General features: G+C 36.7%; 1 protein-coding gene across 1 annotated transcript; it reads right to left on the bottom strand.

Annotated features, from left to right (window-relative positions):
• Positions 1-1,192: 1,192 nt before the first annotated feature.
• lurap1 (leucine rich adaptor protein 1) lies at positions 1,193-16,574 on the bottom strand. Its single transcript, XM_044129315.1, has 2 exons — positions 15,907-16,574; positions 1,193-7,439 (listed from the first exon to the last, which is right to left on the bottom strand). Exons 1-2 carry the CDS (start codon positions 16,117-16,119, stop codon positions 6,582-6,584), a joined length of 1,071 nt encoding a protein of 356 aa, XP_043985250.1. The 5' UTR covers positions 16,120-16,574; the 3' UTR covers positions 1,193-6,581.
• Between the last annotated feature and the right edge of the window lie 4,173 nt (positions 16,575-20,747).

Here is a 20,747-nt window from a genome sequence, read left to right as displayed (position 1 = left end):
AATTTTGCCAAAAAAATCAACACCTTCTCCTCTTCAAAATATGTTTTAAACAAAGAAAATCACTTCTGGGAAAAATAACTTGGGCCAGTATTTTAGGAAGATGGTAATATTTAATACACACAATATTTGAAATTTCTATTTATATTGAGGTCTTTTTTTCACCACCCTTTTTTTAAGCACATGTAATTCTTAAATTCAGTTTGTCAGAAAACTGTTTTATACTATCAAAAAATATTTATATACCTTACAGTTTATCTGTTCAATTGCTTTTTTTAAATTAAATTTAGCTTGGGCCATCTTACTGTTCAATCAAACGCGGTGTTACCATGGTGATTAAACCAGGTATTGGTGGTTTTGTCTGTGTGAACAGTCCTTGTCCATCCCAGTTCCAGCTCAATAAAATAGCCCATGTGGTGAATGTGGTAGCTCTTCCCAAGCTTTGTGAATTTTCTCAAAAATCTCAATGGCGGTTGTCTACAAACTTAAGTCTACACAATATTAATTTTTTTTTAACCGAACTTACCGAACTTTTTCTTTTCATTCAAATGTTCATTATTTAAGCTTGTATAGAGCAATCTATGAACATCCGTTTCTCTAGGACTGACCTTTTGTGACTTTCTTTGTGGAGGTTGTCTGCAGAAAAACTGTTAAGATAATAGTGTTTCTGATGATTGTGTAGACCAGAAGATGACCATAATGTCATATTTTTGTATTAAAACACTTTTAGTCTTGTATGAGTCTTGTTTAATTTTCTGGGAAGCCCAACCTTTGGTTTTCATTAGCTTTGTAAAAGCTGTACTGTGCCTATGTTAACATTGACAAAGTACAACAGAGTGTGTATGGGGGGTGGGTGGGCGTGTGTGTGTGCGTGTGTGTGCGTGTGTGAATGACCATTGAATGCCCTGATCGATAATGGAACTGTTTTGCTAAACATTTGTGGAAAGGCCAAATATTGATCGGGAATCTCAATGAAAGTGTTCAAAGTAATTTACATTAAGAGAAGGAAAACATCTTGAGTTAGCCAAAGTTGTGATCTTAAGCTTCAGAAAGCCTGTTTCAATGATCAATTCTCCAGACAAAAAAAATCACAGGAGTCTTCTTAAACTGACCCTGAAAATTAAGAAGTAAGAATAAACAGGATATTTACATGACAGGATCAAAGTTAAAATACATAAATGTCTTTTATTGTTGGATAAGCTTGTATTATTGTACATATTCTGCACATCAACAAAGTTAATGATTGAATACTTCTAGTTTACAAATGTAAAATCAACTTTTTCCATTGCATAACAAGCACAAAAGAACAAAGAATTGTGATCACATAGAAATTCATTCAATAAATGGACATAAATATTCAGCTGATCCAGATAACTATATTATAGTGGGCTTTTATTTTTTTATTTTCTTTGCTCAGATTTGGCAAGGTTTAGTTTTGGATCCATGTCAGACCTCATTGTGCAGTCAGTGGGGTTCACTTCCATTTCTTTTTGCAGTCTGACAAGTGAACAAAGACAAACAGAAGCATGAAATATAAATAAGATGCCAGAAAAAAAAATGCTGTCATCTAAGAGGAAGGAACCACAGTCAGACACATGGAGTTTAACTTCCTTTTGACTTTTCTTATTTCAGACTGTACCATAGAAACCCTGTGCCTGTCAAATTTAAAATATTACAGTAATGTTTTAAAGCATGCTCCTTCATATGTGGGGAAATTATACACTTAGGTTCAATAAGGTGCACATATTTTAACACATGTCAAGATAAGCAGAGATAGGGAATGACAGGAGATATGTATATATCGTCAATGTAATTCAAAATTAAATTCCAATGTCTCCTGTTTACATGCACAGAAGTATTGTAGCTTAAATACTGCTGCACAAAATAAGAGACTGCCATAGCTCTCTAGGATTTTGTTATTCTCAATCCAATTAAATCAACAAAGTAGTGGAGCAATAATTAGGCTAATATCTGAAAAGTATCTTGTCCCAACACAAAACAGGGACTCATGTTACCATGTTTATTTTCAGCTTTTCTAAATTAACAAAATGACATCACTCCATTTGAGCTTTCTACTGCTCTGAGAAATTGGACATGATAGCAACAATAAAATCAAACAATTATAGAAAATAGCAAGTGCCAGGAAACCAGTAATTTCTGGAAGTTCTGAGTCTCCTATGTTTGTTATTGTGTCAAGGCTATACTGCTGGGATTTTTTTATTTAAAAATACAAAATATGTAGAGCGGATTTCTAAAAAAAGGACAGAGTGATGCAACAAAAAATGTCGGAGCTGGAATCCTGGATGAGCTAAAAATAAAAAAAGTGAAGCAATTAGCCATACTGATGCATTCAAACATGTTTAGGAGGGTTTTCCAGGTCTCTTAAAATTTTCCTTTATAACAAAGGGATTAAATGGGCATATAAATCTTCACTGTATAAATTTGAGCAGGAGACTTTGCTATCACTAATTAGGTTGATAATGTCTTCATTTTCCCCTGGGTTTTGCTTTCCCAATTTAACATCATGATTGTGACAAATTATGACTGCTTTCTGAGCTGTCTTTTGTTTCACTTTTTTTTTTTTTTTTTTTTGACATATTTCTTAATGTTGGGTATGGAAATGGATATGGTTACACTGAGCTAAAAAACTGAATACAATTTAACACGAGTTACTCAGTTGTAGAAATGGCAAGTGATTTTAGGCTAAAAGAAAATCAAAGAAAAATAAGAGTACTTAATATTCATATGCAATTGATCAAACTATCATACTTAAATGAGCAGCATTCACCAGTTTCTTCCTTTATTTATATCAATCTATTTGTGTAGTGCCCTGCGACAGACTGGCGACCTGTCCAGGGTCTCGCCCGGAACGTAGCTGGAGATTGGCACCAGCAACCCTCCCGACCCCATTAGGGACAAGGGTGAACAGAAAATGGATGGATGGATGGATATTTGTGTAGTGACTGTAGGTCCACTTAGCATTAAGTGGACAGACTAATCTTTCTTGCCACATTAGTTGGCAAGGAAGTCTGAGTTAGAAAGCATTTTTAATCGACCATTATTTGTAATATTTGCCTTTGAATGTTACTGAATACTACACAGAACAGAGTCAAAACTTGGGCGAATAACTTGAAATGTTTAAGTTAGCGCTAAACTGGGATTGATTTGTTGTTTTTCAGTCATTTAGGAGTGATATTTGGTGTTAATCTTTGAACATTTTGGGTCTCTTTTAATGGAATTATCTGACCTCTCAAGACTTATTTTAAAAGAAATTTATCTTGTTTTAGGTGTTATCTTTAAAATGCCGGATTAAAAACTTCATTCTAACTTTGAGTCAGTAAATCTCTTGTGTAATCTGGTATTCAAAGCGTACTGCTCCATTGCTGCTGCCTCTGCTGTACACTGTGTGTTTTTATGTAGACACTCGAGCTGCAGCCTGCTCGGCCTCATTGTCATGGCAACCACGTTTCTGTGCACATCAACTCATCTACGTAATCGTGCTATTTATCTTGTTCCCAGAATAGCCTCAGGGTGCTGGTACCTGAACCCTGGTCAGATCCTTTAAAGTGAGCATTTAAGAAATCCAGAACATTTAGACAGTGCTTAATATATTCAAAAAGAAATAAGATCTCAGATTTATTTCAGATTTGCCTGAAAAGACAACGGTCTGCGCTGTCATTTCCCCTCCTAAAATAACAGAGCACAAGTAGCTCCTCCTTGCATCATTTGCACTCATTAAATTTCTGCCATGAGTTGAACTAAAAATGATTCCAATTTTTCAAATCTAAACTGGATCTGACTAGAGAAAACACATTAAACCCATCGTGGGCTGCAGTGTATCCACTTAAAGACACACCATGTAGTGATGTAATGAGTTTTACAGCTTGGTTCACTGTGCTATTTTTTTAAAACTCAAACCTCAGTTCATATGGAAACAAAACCACAAAGAGGTCGCACAGGCATCCCTTGTTTTTATTGCTTTTCATCCAGCACATATGTTAAAAGCAACTACCGTTTCATTCGACTTCATTTTTGTATTGTGAATGAAAACATCACCAGGGTTGAAGTTGTGTGTATTGTATTTAAAGAGAAAAGAGGGGTGAGTGGGGTTCTTTTAGGGTTATTTGTTTAAGAGTTCAGGGCCACGTTAGAGCACGCTTTTTTTTACTTGTCTCTAGTGGCTTTATGGAGCTGTCTCCAATGAGAGACCATTGTGTGTACATAATGTTTGTTGGCACAGACTAAACATTTCCATCCTACTACTATGGGTAGGTGGGAAAGTGGGATAAAAAGAAAGTTAGGAGGAGAGAAAACACTCCTGTGGCTCAGATGAAAAGATAATAAGTTACTAAGTTTTTCAACAATATCTTTAAAACATTTGCCAAATGTATTTTCTTATCACAGTGACAACTTTGGAATGTTGTTACTTGATGATACTTTTTAGATGACACTTTTGTTTTAGTCTTTTTAAGCAAAGGCTGCTGACGGTGGTATATACCCTGGATAGTTAAATGGCCCATCAGAATTTCAATAGTTTTATTTCAGAGATACAGAATAAAGTCCAATAACTCCCACCATAAGTACAATTCAAGATCTTTCTTTCCAAATGTAAGAAAGAACAGTTGACTGTAGATGTCAATATTTTAGATGTAGATGTGAACATTTTAACTTTAATTCCTGCCACCAGATGTTTAAAATATGGATTTTAGGAATACAGAGGTTGTTGTGGGAACTATAAGTACTGAAGCACATATTCAATAAATAGAAAAAAGCAAGACTGTCACTGCATGGTTTGCTAATATTCCAGTGATACAATTGTTGGGAGAAAAACATTCTGTTATTTTGGGAAGCAGAGTAACAACGCTGGAGTCAGAGCTTTCCTTTGTCTTGAGTGCTCTTATTTTACATTTATCTTATTTAAAATATATATTTATACATATATTGGTTTAAAATCCCATCCTGGGGTCTTTTAGCAACCGTTTGCATGTTCCCAGTGAATGTGTGGGTTCTTTGCTGGGTACTCCAGGTTCCTCCCACAGTATTAAAATAATAACTTCAGGTTAACTGATTACCAAGTGGGCAGTATTGTAAAAATATTTTTACTGATTAGACTAAATATTATGCGTACATAATGAAAGATGCCCAGCTCTGTTCGCCAGCCCTGCAGCATCAGGATGTTTAACTGCTGACTGACTGGAGGAATAGCAACAATGTGATGGATGAGTCAAAAGCTTTTTCAAAACTTTGGGACTCATCTGTTTTCTTCTGGCTCATAAGTAACATTGCCATCCAAGAAAGATTGTATTATTGGATTTCTTTTGCTGAATAAGAGTTAAAAAAATATATTGCTTTTCTTGATTGTTCAATCTTCCACACCATCCCCACAAATCAACTACTAAAGCTTTCAGCACCTGGCATGCAACACATTCACCAATTGACACTCGAAAGCACAGACTCCTGGTCTAGCTACAGTATATCTGGACACACTAGCAGAGGCAAAGGCGTGGTTAAAAAAACAAAACGAACTAAGGCATTCAAGCTGTCATGACGACAGTGCAATCATCTTAGGAAAAATACAGGATTTTGCTGTTAAACATCACACTAAAGAGGCACAACTTCTTCATTGCATAAAACTGAAAAAAGGCTATATTCAGGGTTTTCACAGAGTCAGACACCACTAATAACAGATGCGCAGAGTAGCTGTATTGTAAATTTACATTATTGTAGATGGTTGCACTGAAGCAAGACTGTACAATGACAAAACTATTTGTGGTATTTTTTTTTTTTTTTACTTTTTCAAACCTTGGTGGATTTTTTTTTAACATTAAAAGTTTCTGTTCGTTAGAGGAATGTTTTAGGTAGTAACATGCGCACAAATTTTATATTAATCACTTGCACTGCACATTTTGGTAAAATGCACTAATGTGGTATGTAATTACTGGACAAGGCCATTTATGCATAAATACATTTGTACAGCATATTTTGTGTAAATCTATTGTATAAAAAGGAGCCAATTTATGTTGGATTTTTATCTTTTTTAAATCTAGTACATTTAACTACGCTAGTGCCATTGTTTTGAAATGTCCAGTCTCAAGGGATAAGACCCCGGCAAATGGTCATGAGAAGAATCTGAAAAGAGATTTTTATGACTCCCAACCTAAATCTGTTTTAAAAAGACAACCATGTCCAGGTCAGTAATAGATTCTCAATAACATTATTGAGGAAGAATTAAAGGGAGACAAATTTATAAACAAGAAAATTTTGAAATCACTGGCACGTCACAGAATCTGCAATAATGTTTCAGCTCTCTGGCAAATCATGTCACTGTGCTTTTTTTTCTACAGAAAAATTAAAAAATATACATCTCAAATTAAAATTAGGGCCTACGAAAAATATCCTGAGAAAGACTCTGGTACTGAATTTTCAAAGTAATTTTCCTATATTTGAGTGAGGCATCCCTCTTTGGCAAAAATAATTGGATCAAATCCTGTTAAATGGTGACATCAATGTTTTCTAGAAAAGTCAGTGCAGAGGGAACAATGTTGTTGTCATTTAATATGGTAGTTCAATGTGATGGTCCTTTTTTACAAAAACGTCACATCTTCCTGTGACTGCACCCATCGCCAGTGAGCATCATACTCCAGGTGCATTTTGCCATTCATTTTGCATGTATCCAAGTCGATCTTTCCGTTTTTGTACTGTTTGGCTTTGGGGCTCTGTCTGGTTCCCAGTTTGTCAGGGACGCCTTTGCGAGTCGGGCTGCCTGTCTGTGTTGCTGTTTTTTCCAGAACACCATTGACCTTAAGCATTTGTGTTTTGGCATCGTCTTTTAAAACTGGGCTGTCCTTATCCATCTCTGCAGGCTTGGTTCGGACTGGAGTGTTTTCCTTGGAGCTGTTTGTCTTGACTTGGGGAAACCTGACAGGAGCTCCTAATATTCCAGCTTCACTACCTCCAGGCCCAGTGACGGCACTGGTAAACCCAGGTCCCCCTAACATTTCTTTGTCACTTGTCCCAGTTCGAATCTGATTCCCATCTCCATTACTTGACCTAGCTCCCACAGCAGCTCCAGCTCCAGACACTCCTGGGGCTCCGGTTGTGTTGCTCTTGGGTGTAGCTTCTGAAACTAGTGGTGTGGTGGAGCAAATCACAGACTCTGAGCTGGAGGGGCAGTACTCATCCATGTCATCAGCCAGAGTGTCCAGGTAGCTGCCAATAGAGATGTTGTCTAGCTTGTCATTAGTAGGGTCCTGCAGGCTGCTCCAGGAACCCCTCCAAGACGTGTCGGGGCCCTCACCCAAACTGTACTGACTGCTGGTCAGGCTGCTGCAGTGACTGGTTAGTGTGCTGCGCTCCTCCATCAGCCATTTCAGTGCCTCGATGCCCTCATGGACCGCCAGTAACTGTTGCAAAATCTTGACATCCACTGAGCGAAGATAAGCCTGTGAACACAGCAAATGAGATATCATCAAAATACTGCAGGTGGCTGTGATTTTTAATTATTAGTTTCACATTAGTCAAGTGCTATTGAATCTTTTGCAATTTTGCCTTCTAAAATGGACTTCATACTCTTTTCCCATGTTTCCTATGCATGTTTTAAGTCATATCTTTAATATTAATGAAAAAGAATTCATTCCATCAGCAGATTATTTCACAATAACTAGTACTTTTATTATCATAAAACAATTATTGACTTAAAAACATTATTTTTTGTTTTAGTTTTGTCTTATTACAAGTGAACCAAGACATTTGCACTGGAAACTAGACCAAAAATACTTTGTATAATTTAGTGTTTTTGCATTGTAGGACATTTGTATTAATATTGGACATATTTTTCACTTTAATCTTTAGTTAGCTGTTTTCCAAATTTATTCCTTCAATAAATATAGATGAAAGGTATCTTTTATTCCCTGGAAAGAGAATTCATTTTAACATTAATTAACTTTACTGAAAAGCTGGGAGGTGGGTTTGAGTTTGAGAAGCATGTGATACTGTTTTATTCACATTAAAAACTTTAAACATACCCTAACCCTTAAAAGGAGAACGTTTACTGACAGCAAAAAGAAAAAAAAAATCTTCTATAAGGGGAATCCACAGGATATGCCTGGAAAGCATTTAAAACCGTCAGCCATTGGCTCAAGACACATGTGCTAACACTATTATAAGGCTATTAAAGTTTTACAGATTACCATAATTGGAAGAAATGTTTAACAGACACAAGCAGGTGGAGGTCTGCTACTATAAATGGGAAACAAATTAGGGAAGAAACAGGAAACTAAAAGGAAAATATGACTAAAACTGGCCCTGTAGATGAAGCTCAGATCAAAATTGTACAGAGTGGAAAATGTGGCACATTTGTGGTCTTAAATAGCTTTGTTTTGGTTAAAAAACAATAATTACACAAAATTACATACTGTAATCAACTGCCAAATGTCCAGTTAACTTCAAAAGAAGTAAAACTGTTTTTGTGGTCATGGAAAAATTCTTCCTTATAGATGTGCTGAGGTCTGTCAGCGAGGAGCACACCAGGAGGTGATATATGGCACCAATATTTAAAGTTGAGCCAAATTATATTCCCTCATCTCTACCATTCCCTCACCACTAGGCATTCATTTTTCATTCTATTTATTGAATTTATTATGCTGCCAGAACAGCGCCTTTGTTTTTCTTCCAAAACTGCTGAATCCTTTAAATCAAACATGATCTGCGTAAAAAAGTAGGAATACATCCTTCCATTCATTCATCCTTACAGGGTGGATGGATGGATGCTTAACTCCATCGGTCAGTGGGCAACAGGCAGGATAAACCCTGGACAGGTCGCCAGACCATCACAGGGTAGTAGGAATACAATTATTGTTTATTTATGTTATTTGTGTTGTAACCCAGACTATGAAGATTTATTATTCATTTCATTCACATGTTTTGAATAATCATTTTTCTCACTGCCAATACTGATGTATACTGATGTATCTATAAATGTAAAGAAGATGATGCAATGTTCACGCAGAAGGTTGTAATCCTGCACAAAAATTCCTCTTTTCTTTTGTTATATGTGTGGATGTATTAATTAAATGCGACCAGAGTCACATTTGTGTGAGAAAGCATTATGACCCCAAACGGACTTGCATGCTCGTTAGAAAGTTGTAGATGTTACACAGCAGCGCACTATTTACAGATGTAGTAATGGACGCCTCCTTCTATTAATAAATTTTAAAGGTAATGAGCAACAAGAGTTGTCAGTATTATCACAAGGAGTCAAAGAAAGCTAATTAAAAAGAAAAAGAGTACCATTAATAGTAATGCCCTTTTGTGGAGAATCTACTGCAATTTCTGCAGGAATATTTGTTTGGATGCGTAGCTGGAACCAGGTGGGATTGTGATTATGATACATTTCAATGACACACACATTTTATCAAACTTTTTTGTAAAATATGAGGATAGCGATCAAAGCTCAACTAGTCTTAATTAGACCACAGGGTAGCTTTGTGTTTTCTTGAACACAGATCTACATTTTAACAACCACATAAAGTCTGTTACTTAATAAGCTTGCTATGATCATAGAAATATTTCCAAATTAAAGGGTATCATGTTAAACCAGACAACTTCTTGCATGCTTTCAGTTTTAGTAAGTTGGATGGTTATAATAGTTTCAGTTTTTTGTAGAAATTCAGACAGCTGCAGCTCATCCAAAATGTGGCAACCAGAGGCACTAAATATTCTCGGGCTAAAAAAACATTTTTTAGTTTTTATGCTCTTCAGTTCTGGTGAAAACACCCTGAAAACCTGGGACCTGCGGAAGCAGTTGGATCCTTTAAATCAGGACTGAAAACATGAGATTTACTGTAGCTCACAGAACAGATGAAAAAAACATTTGCCTCTTCACTGAGGAATGATTAAAACATGAGATTTAAGTTTGTCACATAGTATTTTCTCAGCATTTTTCAAAGCAGTTTTTATTTTACTGTTTCTGCCTTGATTTTGTGTAAAATATTTTGGATTGTCCAGTGTTTGAATGGTGTCACCTTTCCTGGCTGCTGCATTGTTTCCTACCACACTTTTGCCTTCCATGAAACTTTTCATTGTTGTGGTTGTCCACAGAACAGCCAGCGTCTTTAGCATTGACCCATCAAATCAGCATTTTATCCAATGATTGTGTAAGGCATAACATATTTAAAGTATGAAATATTTTTTATTGGTCTGATGTAATGCTCAAATAATCCAAGAAAATTGAAATTTGTTTTTCCTCTAGCTAACACAAGTAAGCCTTTAAACTGTTTCATACAAGATACTGTAACTTTATGATGACATTCTAACATACATATAACTGCTTACAAACCACTTCTGCTGACTTTTGTAGACATAAAATTAATGAAACAAAATGAACACGGTCTGTTGACAGGGTGGATCATTGCACGAATGCAATCTGGAGATCAGCAACTGCTGCCTCCTGCACGTGTGCCTGCTGGCAGGCTGGCACAGGCAGATTCTGGCTGGCAGCGTCCGACTGCCTAATGAGGGTGGTGATAAAAGTAGCTCCATGCCTGTCAGCGCTGAGGTGGCATAATGCTAACGGAGGCTGCATGCACAGCTCCGCTGCTGAATTCTTTCCCTGCAGAGATTGACTAGATTTATGGTGCTGTCAAGTCTCAGTAAATTACTGAGTGTTAAACTGAGGTGAGGACAGGGGGAAAGGGTACTTTATTGGTTGGCTGGTGTTTAAATTACCACAGAAAAATGCTTGACTTACAACTTGGGATGAATTTGCTTTTGCATCTTCCTTAAATGCAAACTTGTGAACAGCTTATGTAAAAAAATAAATAATTCAACAGAACAAACTCTTCTTTGTGGCAGTAGTAGAATCCATGCAATTTGTTTTTCTGTCAATGTTGCTTAGCGTTGTTTATGTTGCCGACCCAGGAAGAATTTCTTTCATCCCTGGCATTGTTGTTTAGTTCCTTTTTTTAACTGCACAGTGAATTCAAACTCGCTCGTTACAGAAAGGCCACTGCCAGATGGGAAAGGTCAGAGTGGAGCGTTAAATGTTTTTCTGTGATCCAGACAGGATGGAAGTGGAACCCAGACTTCAAGGACAACACAGAACTAAGTCATCACTAATGACCTTTTCATGTTTTTGAAGACATCAGTACAGGACAGCCAAAAACTCAGGCATGATGCACCATCTGGTTTATCCATATGATTCTGGAAAGCTCATTGTCCTGCTGTACATATCTTGTACAGTATATTATATCTTTCCTTTTAGAAGAGACATTTGATTCAAGTTGATTCAAACAGATTGCTTTCCTTCTTTTCATCTGAAGTATAGTCCACAAATGTTTAACATGGTATAGGTCAAGAACAGTTTTTATGTGCTTGGGCAATTTTATTTCAGGTGCCATCATGCTGTGAGGTTGTTTTGCTACCAGACATCCTGGTGAGCGGTTGGGATAATGAAGAAAAAGAACAACATCCAAATTCTTTAACTCTCCCTGAACTAAATCTTTGACAAATGGGTATGATTCAGGACAATCATCCAAACACAAATTTAAAAAAAATTAGCAATAGATAAAGTAGGCTTATATTTACCTTCTGGTATGTCCCTTCCCTTAAGCATGTTGAAAATCTAAGGCAAAGTTTAAAGTAAAGAAACCAGTGTTCAAACTCCGTATAGCATGGTATTTTCTGTAGCCTTATTTCAACATGGTTAAGATTTTAAAAATTGTAAGAACAGACAATTTTTAACAACACATCAAAATAACTAATGGCTTTCTTTAATTAATTGCTCTGCAAAACAGATTCCAATTATTGGTTTATCTGTCAAGTGAGTTTGACAAATCCTCCCCTCTCTGAAGCAAAAGCAGAAACAATCAGGAAGGAGCTTTGATTTGTCCCCAAAAGCATAATTAGTCCATGGGAAATGTATTATTCTGCAAAATCTTTCTTTAAGCTGACTACAGCATTTCTTGGAGAAAAAATATCAAGTAATTTTGCCCCTGTAAAAATGCTGTAATAAATACAATTGTGGGAAGAAAAGGGAGGGGTGCAGTTCTTGCATTAAAAAGCAAAAATGGAGATTCAAAAAGACAGAGTAAAATTTAGCTGAAACGATAGCACAGTCAGTTGAAGCATAAGGCGTGACGTAGACCAGCCCATATGGCAAAAAAAAAAAAAAAAGCAAAACATCTTGCCAATGTCACACAGCTTCCACACAGACTGCTGAATCCCTGCCAGCATGGGACACCGGTTATATAGCAACAAAAAACACACACACACAGGCTTGTGCATCCTCTCATGTCATTGTCTGCCTTTTCCCCTTCCCCGTCTGTCTCAGGTCATCTGCAGACAGACGGTGTCCTTGCCGTGTCCCTTCACCTTGAAATAAACCATCTGTCTGCAATCCAGCCCCTGAAATTTATTTTGTCCCATAGTCAACTCAACTGTCATAGCCAAAGAAAAATATTTAGCATTATGGTTCTGAATAAACAAAAAGTGACACTATAGTTTTGAATTAGAAGCGACATCAAGCTTTAAATCTAAGGTGATGCCCCATAATGCAGCATTCATGACTATGAAGCTGAATACAATTTAATCGGATTTTTCTTTTCTTAAAAAAAAAAAAAAAAGATAATTAAATATAAAATATGATCATGGTTCCACTAATTGTATTCTAATTTGAATTCCAAGCTGTTGGGTTTGGTTTGGAGTAAATAAACTAGACAGCATAATTTCAACAGAGGGTGGCTGTATCAGCTTTTGTAAAAGGGATGCTATGTTAAAAAAAAATTTTAAAAAAAGGATATTCATTTTGTAATAATTTAGTTTGACACAACCACACATTGACTGGGACATCTATATGTAGATGACCAGATAAAGATTTTTCACACGGTAGTTTTGAGTGTTCAGTGCTCATTTTGCAATGACTTAGTTGTCAGAGGGAATAGGTAAACTTAGGACAAATAAGTCAATTATCACTTTGTGATAATTTACAGAAAATATAAAGGGCGGCATATGAGACATGTAATACAAGAAAAATGACCAACAGCTTATTTTCGTCAACAAAACATAAACATCATAGATGTGAGCGTCTGGCTTGCTGTTCATTTCTCGTTGTTGTGAATGAGTGTCCCTGTCCAGTAAATTTGTTTCAGATCTGTGGAGCTTAATTGTCCTTTATATATAGTACATACTTTTTCAGTTGTGTTACAAATTCTAGAAGTTTTAGCATGTTTTATCTAGGATATAGCTAAAGCCATCACAAAACTAGCTTTAGCTTTTCCAAAATCAGCCATTCCACAACCAGCTTTTGGAATCCCTAGTTGTCTAAATTTCAACCAAAAAAATCCAGGAGTTTTAAAGTAGTCCTCATATTTCAAAATTATTCCCTTCATCCTGTACAATAAGCAAGACACACTCATACACGTGCACACCCACGCACACGCACAGATAAGCACTTGACACTCGAATCAGATGCTGGAGCCCTTTTGTCCCCATGCTGTGCTTAGACCGTGACGGATAAATAAGAGAAGGGTTTAAACTACTGCAAACTATTTCATGAAAATCTGCTGATTTTACTTTACTCATTAACACCCTGCTTCATAAAGCTGTTCTAATGACTTTGTCAGGATGGGGTAAGGTGTTAAAAATACAAAAACACATTTTGTGTCTTTGCTAGACACAAAACCTTGTGTGTGTCTCTGCTCTCCCATTTGGCATTACTCTGCAGACTCTTCTCACATGCATTACTGTAAATCTTACTAAGCAGATGGCTGATGAAAGTGCAGTGCTCACATCTACTCCTTTGCACTCTCATTACACTATACCACTCTGTGAGATGAATGGAACACACGCAAGCAGGAGGGTGTATTTGTGGTACATACACTGTCTGCAGGGTAGGAAGTTGCTGTTTATCACCACAACCATATTGTCTGTCCCTCTTTATTCCCAGCAGAGAGAATTGATGACACCTTCCAAATCCTTCAGATTGTGTGCTCCTAATGGATTCAGAGAAATTACAAAAACCTTGAAGCAGGGCTGGTCTGCACATAGGCAGCATCAGCAGTGCCCTACAGTGGCAGCTGCTGTAGGGGGCGCTGCTGCAGCAAGTCCCAAAAGAAGAAACAAAACAGAATGAAACAATGTGCAGCTCTGGTTGATGCCCTTTTCTCATGCTCTGGGTTGAAAATAAAAATTCAGAGAATATAAAGAGTGATCCTGCCCTCCAGGTCCTGGTGTTCCTCATTCTGAAGGAGCTCTATCGCTGTCAGTTTGAAATGAGTGTGCAGGGCAAGATGCTTAAGATGAAGCTTTTCACCTTCTCTCTGATCTTTTAATTCTTATCTGAAATATATTTCACAATATAATCTTAACTAAATAATGTTGCGTTGAACACCTCAAGTGGCCTGTCTGCTGCAGCAAGTTCTGCTTGTATTCTGCAGTCACAGGGAAATGTAATCTACATCTGTCCTGGGCAGTTTCACTCAGGACATTTTTTGGCTTATTTGTGCACACATGATTGTTCTATTTTTACTGTACTAAAAAAACTATTGCACTTTAAAACTGTAGTACTGCTTTGAGCTACAGTCCAGAGGTGTAATAAGCTTGGCTGCCCAACATGTGACCAACTGATCCTCTGTTTTTGGCTGTTTAAAAACTAACCAATGTGTTAGAAACATTGTTGGATAACGGCTCGCTTTGTTAGGAAGTCTCAGTGCAGTTGTGCATGTGCTCTGTGTCAGAACCACAGGCTGCGTGCACGCCTCAATCTGCCGCAGGAATGCATTACATGCATGTAACCCGAAGGGGGGGAAAAATCAACTGTGGGGCAGAGGATTTACTCTGCTGCTTGGAGGAGGATTGGATCCTTGTAAACAAGATGACAGAGAAATCAAAAGCTGCTTGTTGGGAAATAATCTACTTAAATAACATCAGAGTCTTGATAAAATAAGTAAGTGATAACATTTGAAAAATTAAAGCAATCATTGTAGAACTCCCTGAAAGTCACATAAGAAATAAAACAATACCACAGTAACTAAATGTTTGTCCTTTGTGAGTAAACTGGTTACCACCAGATAACAGAAGTATTGACACAGATAGTTTAACAAAATGTATAACATGATCTGACTGTTTATATTTAAAACACAAAGGCAACAATTATCCACACTGACAGATGCCATATCTACAACTTTTATTGTTTTTATTATTATTTGTACTTATTTGTATTAGTTTTCAAGTAAATGTCATCAAAATGGAAAATATACAATCCATGGATTACAAAAAAGGCTATAAATAATTTTTTACATGCTGTTTAATAACATGTAATTAGATGCAATTTGGTTTCTATCTTCCATTAGTCATTTTTTATAGAACTACCAAATGTAAGCAGAATTTGATTTTAGGTTTGTCCTACTGTATGTGCTCCAATCTCTTTGCTTCCAAGCATGCTCCTGAAAAATCTGTTTTTAAGAACTTGGAAAACCAATCTTATTTGACGTTCTCCTAATCCACAGACACCATTAGGAGACCTTTCCCTTAATAATTCTAGAGTGTAAATGCTAAATGAGGGGCAAAGGGTAAAAAGGGATTTATCCAAATAACTTTCTCCACAGCCAACATTTTACTATCCAACCTGATGAAGCTAAACTGTACGGTGGCCTATAGATGATCCTGCGCTGTTTCCTCTTTTCCTGTGCATTCTGTACATTCATTTTAAATCATTGCTCCTGCATGGACGGATTCATTTGCTTAAATGTGTTTAGCTATTCACAGCAACCTTCTCCAGCTGGATGAGAGCCTCCGTTGAGCTGCGTCAGTGTGACAGCTCAACTGCGCTGACTGACACTGACAAACTGGATCTACATCCACTGGCGGACACAGAAAAACACACACACATGCACACACACATTGATATCTTACCATCTCCATCCTGAGCTTCCTAATCTTTTCATCCAAACTCTTCTTCCCAGTGTCCTTACTGGTGTCCTGAGGGGCGGCCAGTTTGGTTTCTCCCCTGAGAGAGGACGCATCTTCTCTCATCCACCTGAGCAAACCCTCGGGAGTCTTCCGGCCGATTTTTGTCTCTATGTCTTTCAGATCTGGGATGGTGTCGCTGGCAGTGCTTTCATCCATCGCACCGGCGCGTGCAAAGAGAAGATATTCCCAAAAGATTACGTCCTTCTGGTCTGTTTGGGACTTTCATTTCCTTTAGGACTTGATGACATCCTCCACGACTCCCGCTGAGCTGTGCTGGACTGCGCCAAGAGAGGAAAACACTTTGTAACAACTCAACAGCGCTTTATTATTCCGCGCAGAGTAAAAATTTAAAGAGATCTTAATCCAAATTTAAATATATTGCTAACTTAGGCAGGTAAATGGTGCAAGTGGGTAAAAAATCCAATTTGTCGGTTTGTCTCTTGTCTTGTTGCTTCTTCCTCCACGGCGGTTTGATGTCAGGAGTCCAGCTGACTGGCAGCTCAGAGAAGTCGTGGCGTCCCTGTCAAAGATTTTTATTCTGAAGCACACTGCGCAGATTCCACCTGCATGATGACAGCGACCAGCAGCAGCCGCAGAGTGCGAGAGGAGAGCACAGTAGAGACAAGTCAGGCGCAACAACGTGGATCTGCATCCGGTCTTACTTTCAAAATAAAATCACACACAGGAAACTGACTAAAATGTTATGCAACTGATAAAATAAAAACTCTATCTTTCTGTTTGTCTCTGTCCGTCCGAAAAGTTGTCCTTAAGTTATCAAGGAATGTATTTATTCTTTGTTTCATGTATCTATACAGTAAAATATTCCACTCCCTGCAGAAAATTATTGCTTACTGTTTTTTTAGAAGCGGTAGAACATGGAGAAAGGCATAAAATTTGGTAAAATAAGCAAGTTTACTGAAAAACTAATTGCTAATTATAAATTTAGCAGGTGTGTATATTTGCTGCAATCTAATATCAGCTCCAAAGAAAAATCAACTTTTTCAATCATTATGATAACTAATCACTTATATGTAGATACAAGTAAAATACATGTTTTTGCTGCATATAAACAATAAACTCTGTTCATTTTGGAATAACTGCATCATTGTGTGGGCAGAGTGTAATTTTACAGTTTCATTAAATCTTTGGACGAGCATCTTTCACAGATTCAAAGGATCTTATTTTGGCGGAAAAGGTGTTAGGAGTGTGATGAATGAGGTGTTACAAATGGTGATCACACCACTCTCTGCAGTCTGACTCACACTTACACAATTGACAACTTTTTCCCTGCCAACACACACAGCATAGACAGATCCCTCTGGACGTGGAATTGTGGGTATGCATCTGGTTAAAGCCATGGCTGAGACTAGATGACTGATTTACTGGAAAGTTTTTATGGCAAAAGAGATCAAATGGCCCCACCGGTAATAGCAGCAGATATGAGCAAAAATGGTCAAAACATTAGTGTGAATGACAAGCATAATTTTCCTACTGGGTTGTTTTTTTTCCCTTGTAGCTTGAGAGGAGAAGCAGAACCATATCTGGAGATGAGTTTTTGTCCACATGTTTATTAGAAAGGCAGCTAAAGTTAGTGGTGGGCCAAAAAGAAATTATATTTGAAAAATACAATGAATTACACAATAAAAATCAAGGATTAGAACAGTTGTTCCTTGCTGAAGAGATCTTGTTTCTGTGCATTGCCTGGTACATTTAGAGATAAGGACTTTGATCTACTGTCAGATCTCCTCATGTCTCTCTAAGGGACATCATGCTTTTACTGTGATCACTCATCCTAACTGCGGACAAGAAGCTGACAGCTGCAGATTTAAATGGACCAAATGGATATAGGACGCTGCAGTAGAAGATGAAAAGCCATAAATGTGTATCTGTACCACTGATACAATAATGACCAAAGCTGGATTTGAAGGAGAATGTTGTTCTTCTGATAACAAAGACAAGACCATTTTCTATCCCAGAGTTACTTTGTTTTTACTGTCATGACAGCATAATACATGATGCATTTTTATCAAATTGTCAAACCTCATATTCCGAAGGAGTTTGGGTTTTGGACATTGGACAAAACGTTTACCCTCAGAGTTGGTAATGGAGTTGTGAGAGTTTGGATTTTCAATTTTGTGGATCAGGAGAAGGGACGGATGACTGTGATGTTCAGTCATCTGTCTGAACATCACAGATGGATGTTAGCATCTATTGTCAACTTCTTAACTATCATAAATGACATTGAATGCTGTTTGCTACAGTCGGCATTCACCAAAACAGTAAATATGTCAGCAGTGGGTTAGTTTAAAAGCCAAAGAACGTTTCTGAAAATACTGTAATATGTGAAGCACATGCTATAATCCCACGTTACAGAAAAGTAACTCCAAAGTGATTATCCAGACTCCATCTGATAATGCCTTTGTTCAGTCTGCCAGCTGCTGTAATGCAAAAATTTCCTTTTAAATATGAGAAAGTATGAACAAAAGCAAGATAAAATCCTGTCTTTGACTTTTAAAGAACACAAACACGTGCCTGTAATGATTATGTTACTATGCAATTAGCCCGGTATCCATGATGACCACCATGGCAATGGTGTCATGGAGGAGAACATTTTCAGCTTTTTGCACACGTACATGCTGAGGCTGGGCTACAGTATTCACATTATGCAGTGCATTCGGTTTGCAGATGTATCCGGCACTGTGCTGCAGAATCAGCAGCCTTATTCAAACTTAACTCAAGCATTTGTGTGTGAGTTTGCATTGTGGCTTTATATTTGCGTGGACTTGGACAGGGTGATCTAGTTTCAAGCTGCATATTCAAGAAATGCTTCTGTTGTTGATCTATATGTCCCTGTTGTCTAAATTAAAAAGAAAGCAATTCGTTTCAATTAACATCTAATCTGACAAAAGTCTTTTAAAATTCAACAACTTGCCTTGGCCATATTTGGAAGCTCTGCATAAGCAAATGATCTTAAAATCTTTGTAGTTTTTCATAAGCCTAATTCCAGTATGAAAAATAAACAACCTAAAGCATGATGTTCCCACTTCTATGTTTCAACAAAGGCACCAGGTGTTTTTTTTCATGCCAAACATAGATACTGTTAAAACATTTTTCTATTGCCCAACAGTTTACTCCTTTAGGCCATAACACAATTCTCCCACACAGATTTAGGAATTTTATTTTCCCCAAGATTTTGAAGAAAGTGGTTCCATCTCAAAGCCCCGCTTTTGGTTTCAGACATCCAGGTTATTGTTGGCACAATAAAACTAATCTCAGCCTTTTGGCAAACTCATTTTTTTTCCTTTATCTTCTTTATAAATTGTTGTGTTTTAATATGGTATTTTTACAGAACACTTGTCACATTAAATTAGAAAAAAGTTTAAAAGTTCTTTGATTTGGTCTCACTACAAAAACCAAGAATGTTCTCACAGACAAATCCTTAGGTGTTATCCAAAATATGTTTTCATTACAAAGTATTTAATTTATAATGTAAATCCTGGAGATAAATTGATGCTTGATTTATGTTTTTTTTTTGTCTCTTTAAACCACAAACAAAGGAAAATAAAATAAAAAAGAAAACTGGGAAGACTGATTTGCTTTGAATGTTCTATTAATTTTCACAGTTTTTCTGTTACAATCCTTCTCTACAGAATGTTTTTCTTATTTTATTAATACAGTTTATTTACGTCTGAGTTATTTACACATCAAAAGCATGTTTTAGTTTAATTTTGATTATTTTCTGTCACATGACATAATTACAATCTACTAAATGAATTCTAGCCAAGGTACATTATAATTAAGACATTAGCATTTGCTGTTGCCAGCTGTGTGCCAAATTTAAATTGCTTTGAATTGCTTGAGAAACCTCCAAGATGAATATGCAATAAACAATTATTGGTGACTTTTTTTCTTTGGTACCTTTGATAGTCATGATGTGATATTGTACAATGTTGCCACCAAGTGGAGCAGTTAGCAAAAAACACCAAAATTATAATGAAGAAAATTCTAAATAAGAAAAGCAGAGATCAAATATTCAGTCAGTGTCTGATGTTTTTTAGCCTAAAGTTTTAACAACTTAATTTTTAAACCTTATGATGAATTAATATTTGTTTTTCATACTTCTCAATAAATATTTGTTTTAGTGTCATTTATCCAAACTGTACACTATATTAAACATTTGCAATAACTATAAATATTCTATTCTATTCTATTCTATTCTATCATGAACTGAGTAGAACACTCATTGAGATTTTCTCAGAGTTTTCTTGAGTCACACAGAGCCTGATTGGTCACATTCTTGGGCAGAGCATACAGAGGCGTAGGTAAGAACTATAAAGGCCTGTGAAATACTAAGGTAGTATGAGTAAAAAAATCCACCAAAGTGCTAAGTTAAATCTAAGTAATGCATTATGAAGAAATTTCAAAGTAGCTATAAAGTTAAAGGAGGTATGAAAACTCAACAAAACAAACACAATCATAAACAATCTGTAAGGAGGATAAAATCAGATGAAGGCTTAAGTCCAGAATGTACAGATGACAAAAGTTATAATTATCTTGTCTGAATACACTCTATGGAATGCCAAATGGTTTGTCTGTTACAGATCCTAATCTAAGTAAGAGAAAATGATTACTAAAATCTTTACATTTCAGAAAGGATTATGCTTTCATATGTTTAAAAAACTGAGGGAGGCAAATAAAAAGAAATTCTAATGTCAGCTGTTTTAATTGCTTAACATAACTAGCAGTTCCCTCCCTGCTCGCTCCTATGTCTAACCTGTTCAACC

The sequence above is a fragment of the Gambusia affinis genome, linkage group LG10 (assembly GCF_019740435.1).
Source record: "Gambusia affinis linkage group LG10, SWU_Gaff_1.0, whole genome shotgun sequence".
In the NCBI taxonomy this organism is placed as follows: Eukaryota; Metazoa; Chordata; class Actinopteri; order Cyprinodontiformes; family Poeciliidae; genus Gambusia; species Gambusia affinis.
This window is presented reverse-complemented; position numbering and strand designations above follow the sequence as displayed.

Excerpts from the sequence above, each read along its gene's own strand:
- lurap1 (XM_044129315.1), bottom strand. The coding sequence starts at position 16,119 with ATGGATGAAAGCACTGCCAGCGACACCATCCCAGATCTGAAAGACATA. Across the intron at positions 7,440-15,906 it reads GGAAGCTCAGGATGGAGATG|GCTTATCTTCGCTCAGTGGA; the intron begins GTAAGATATCAA and ends CTGTGTTCACAG.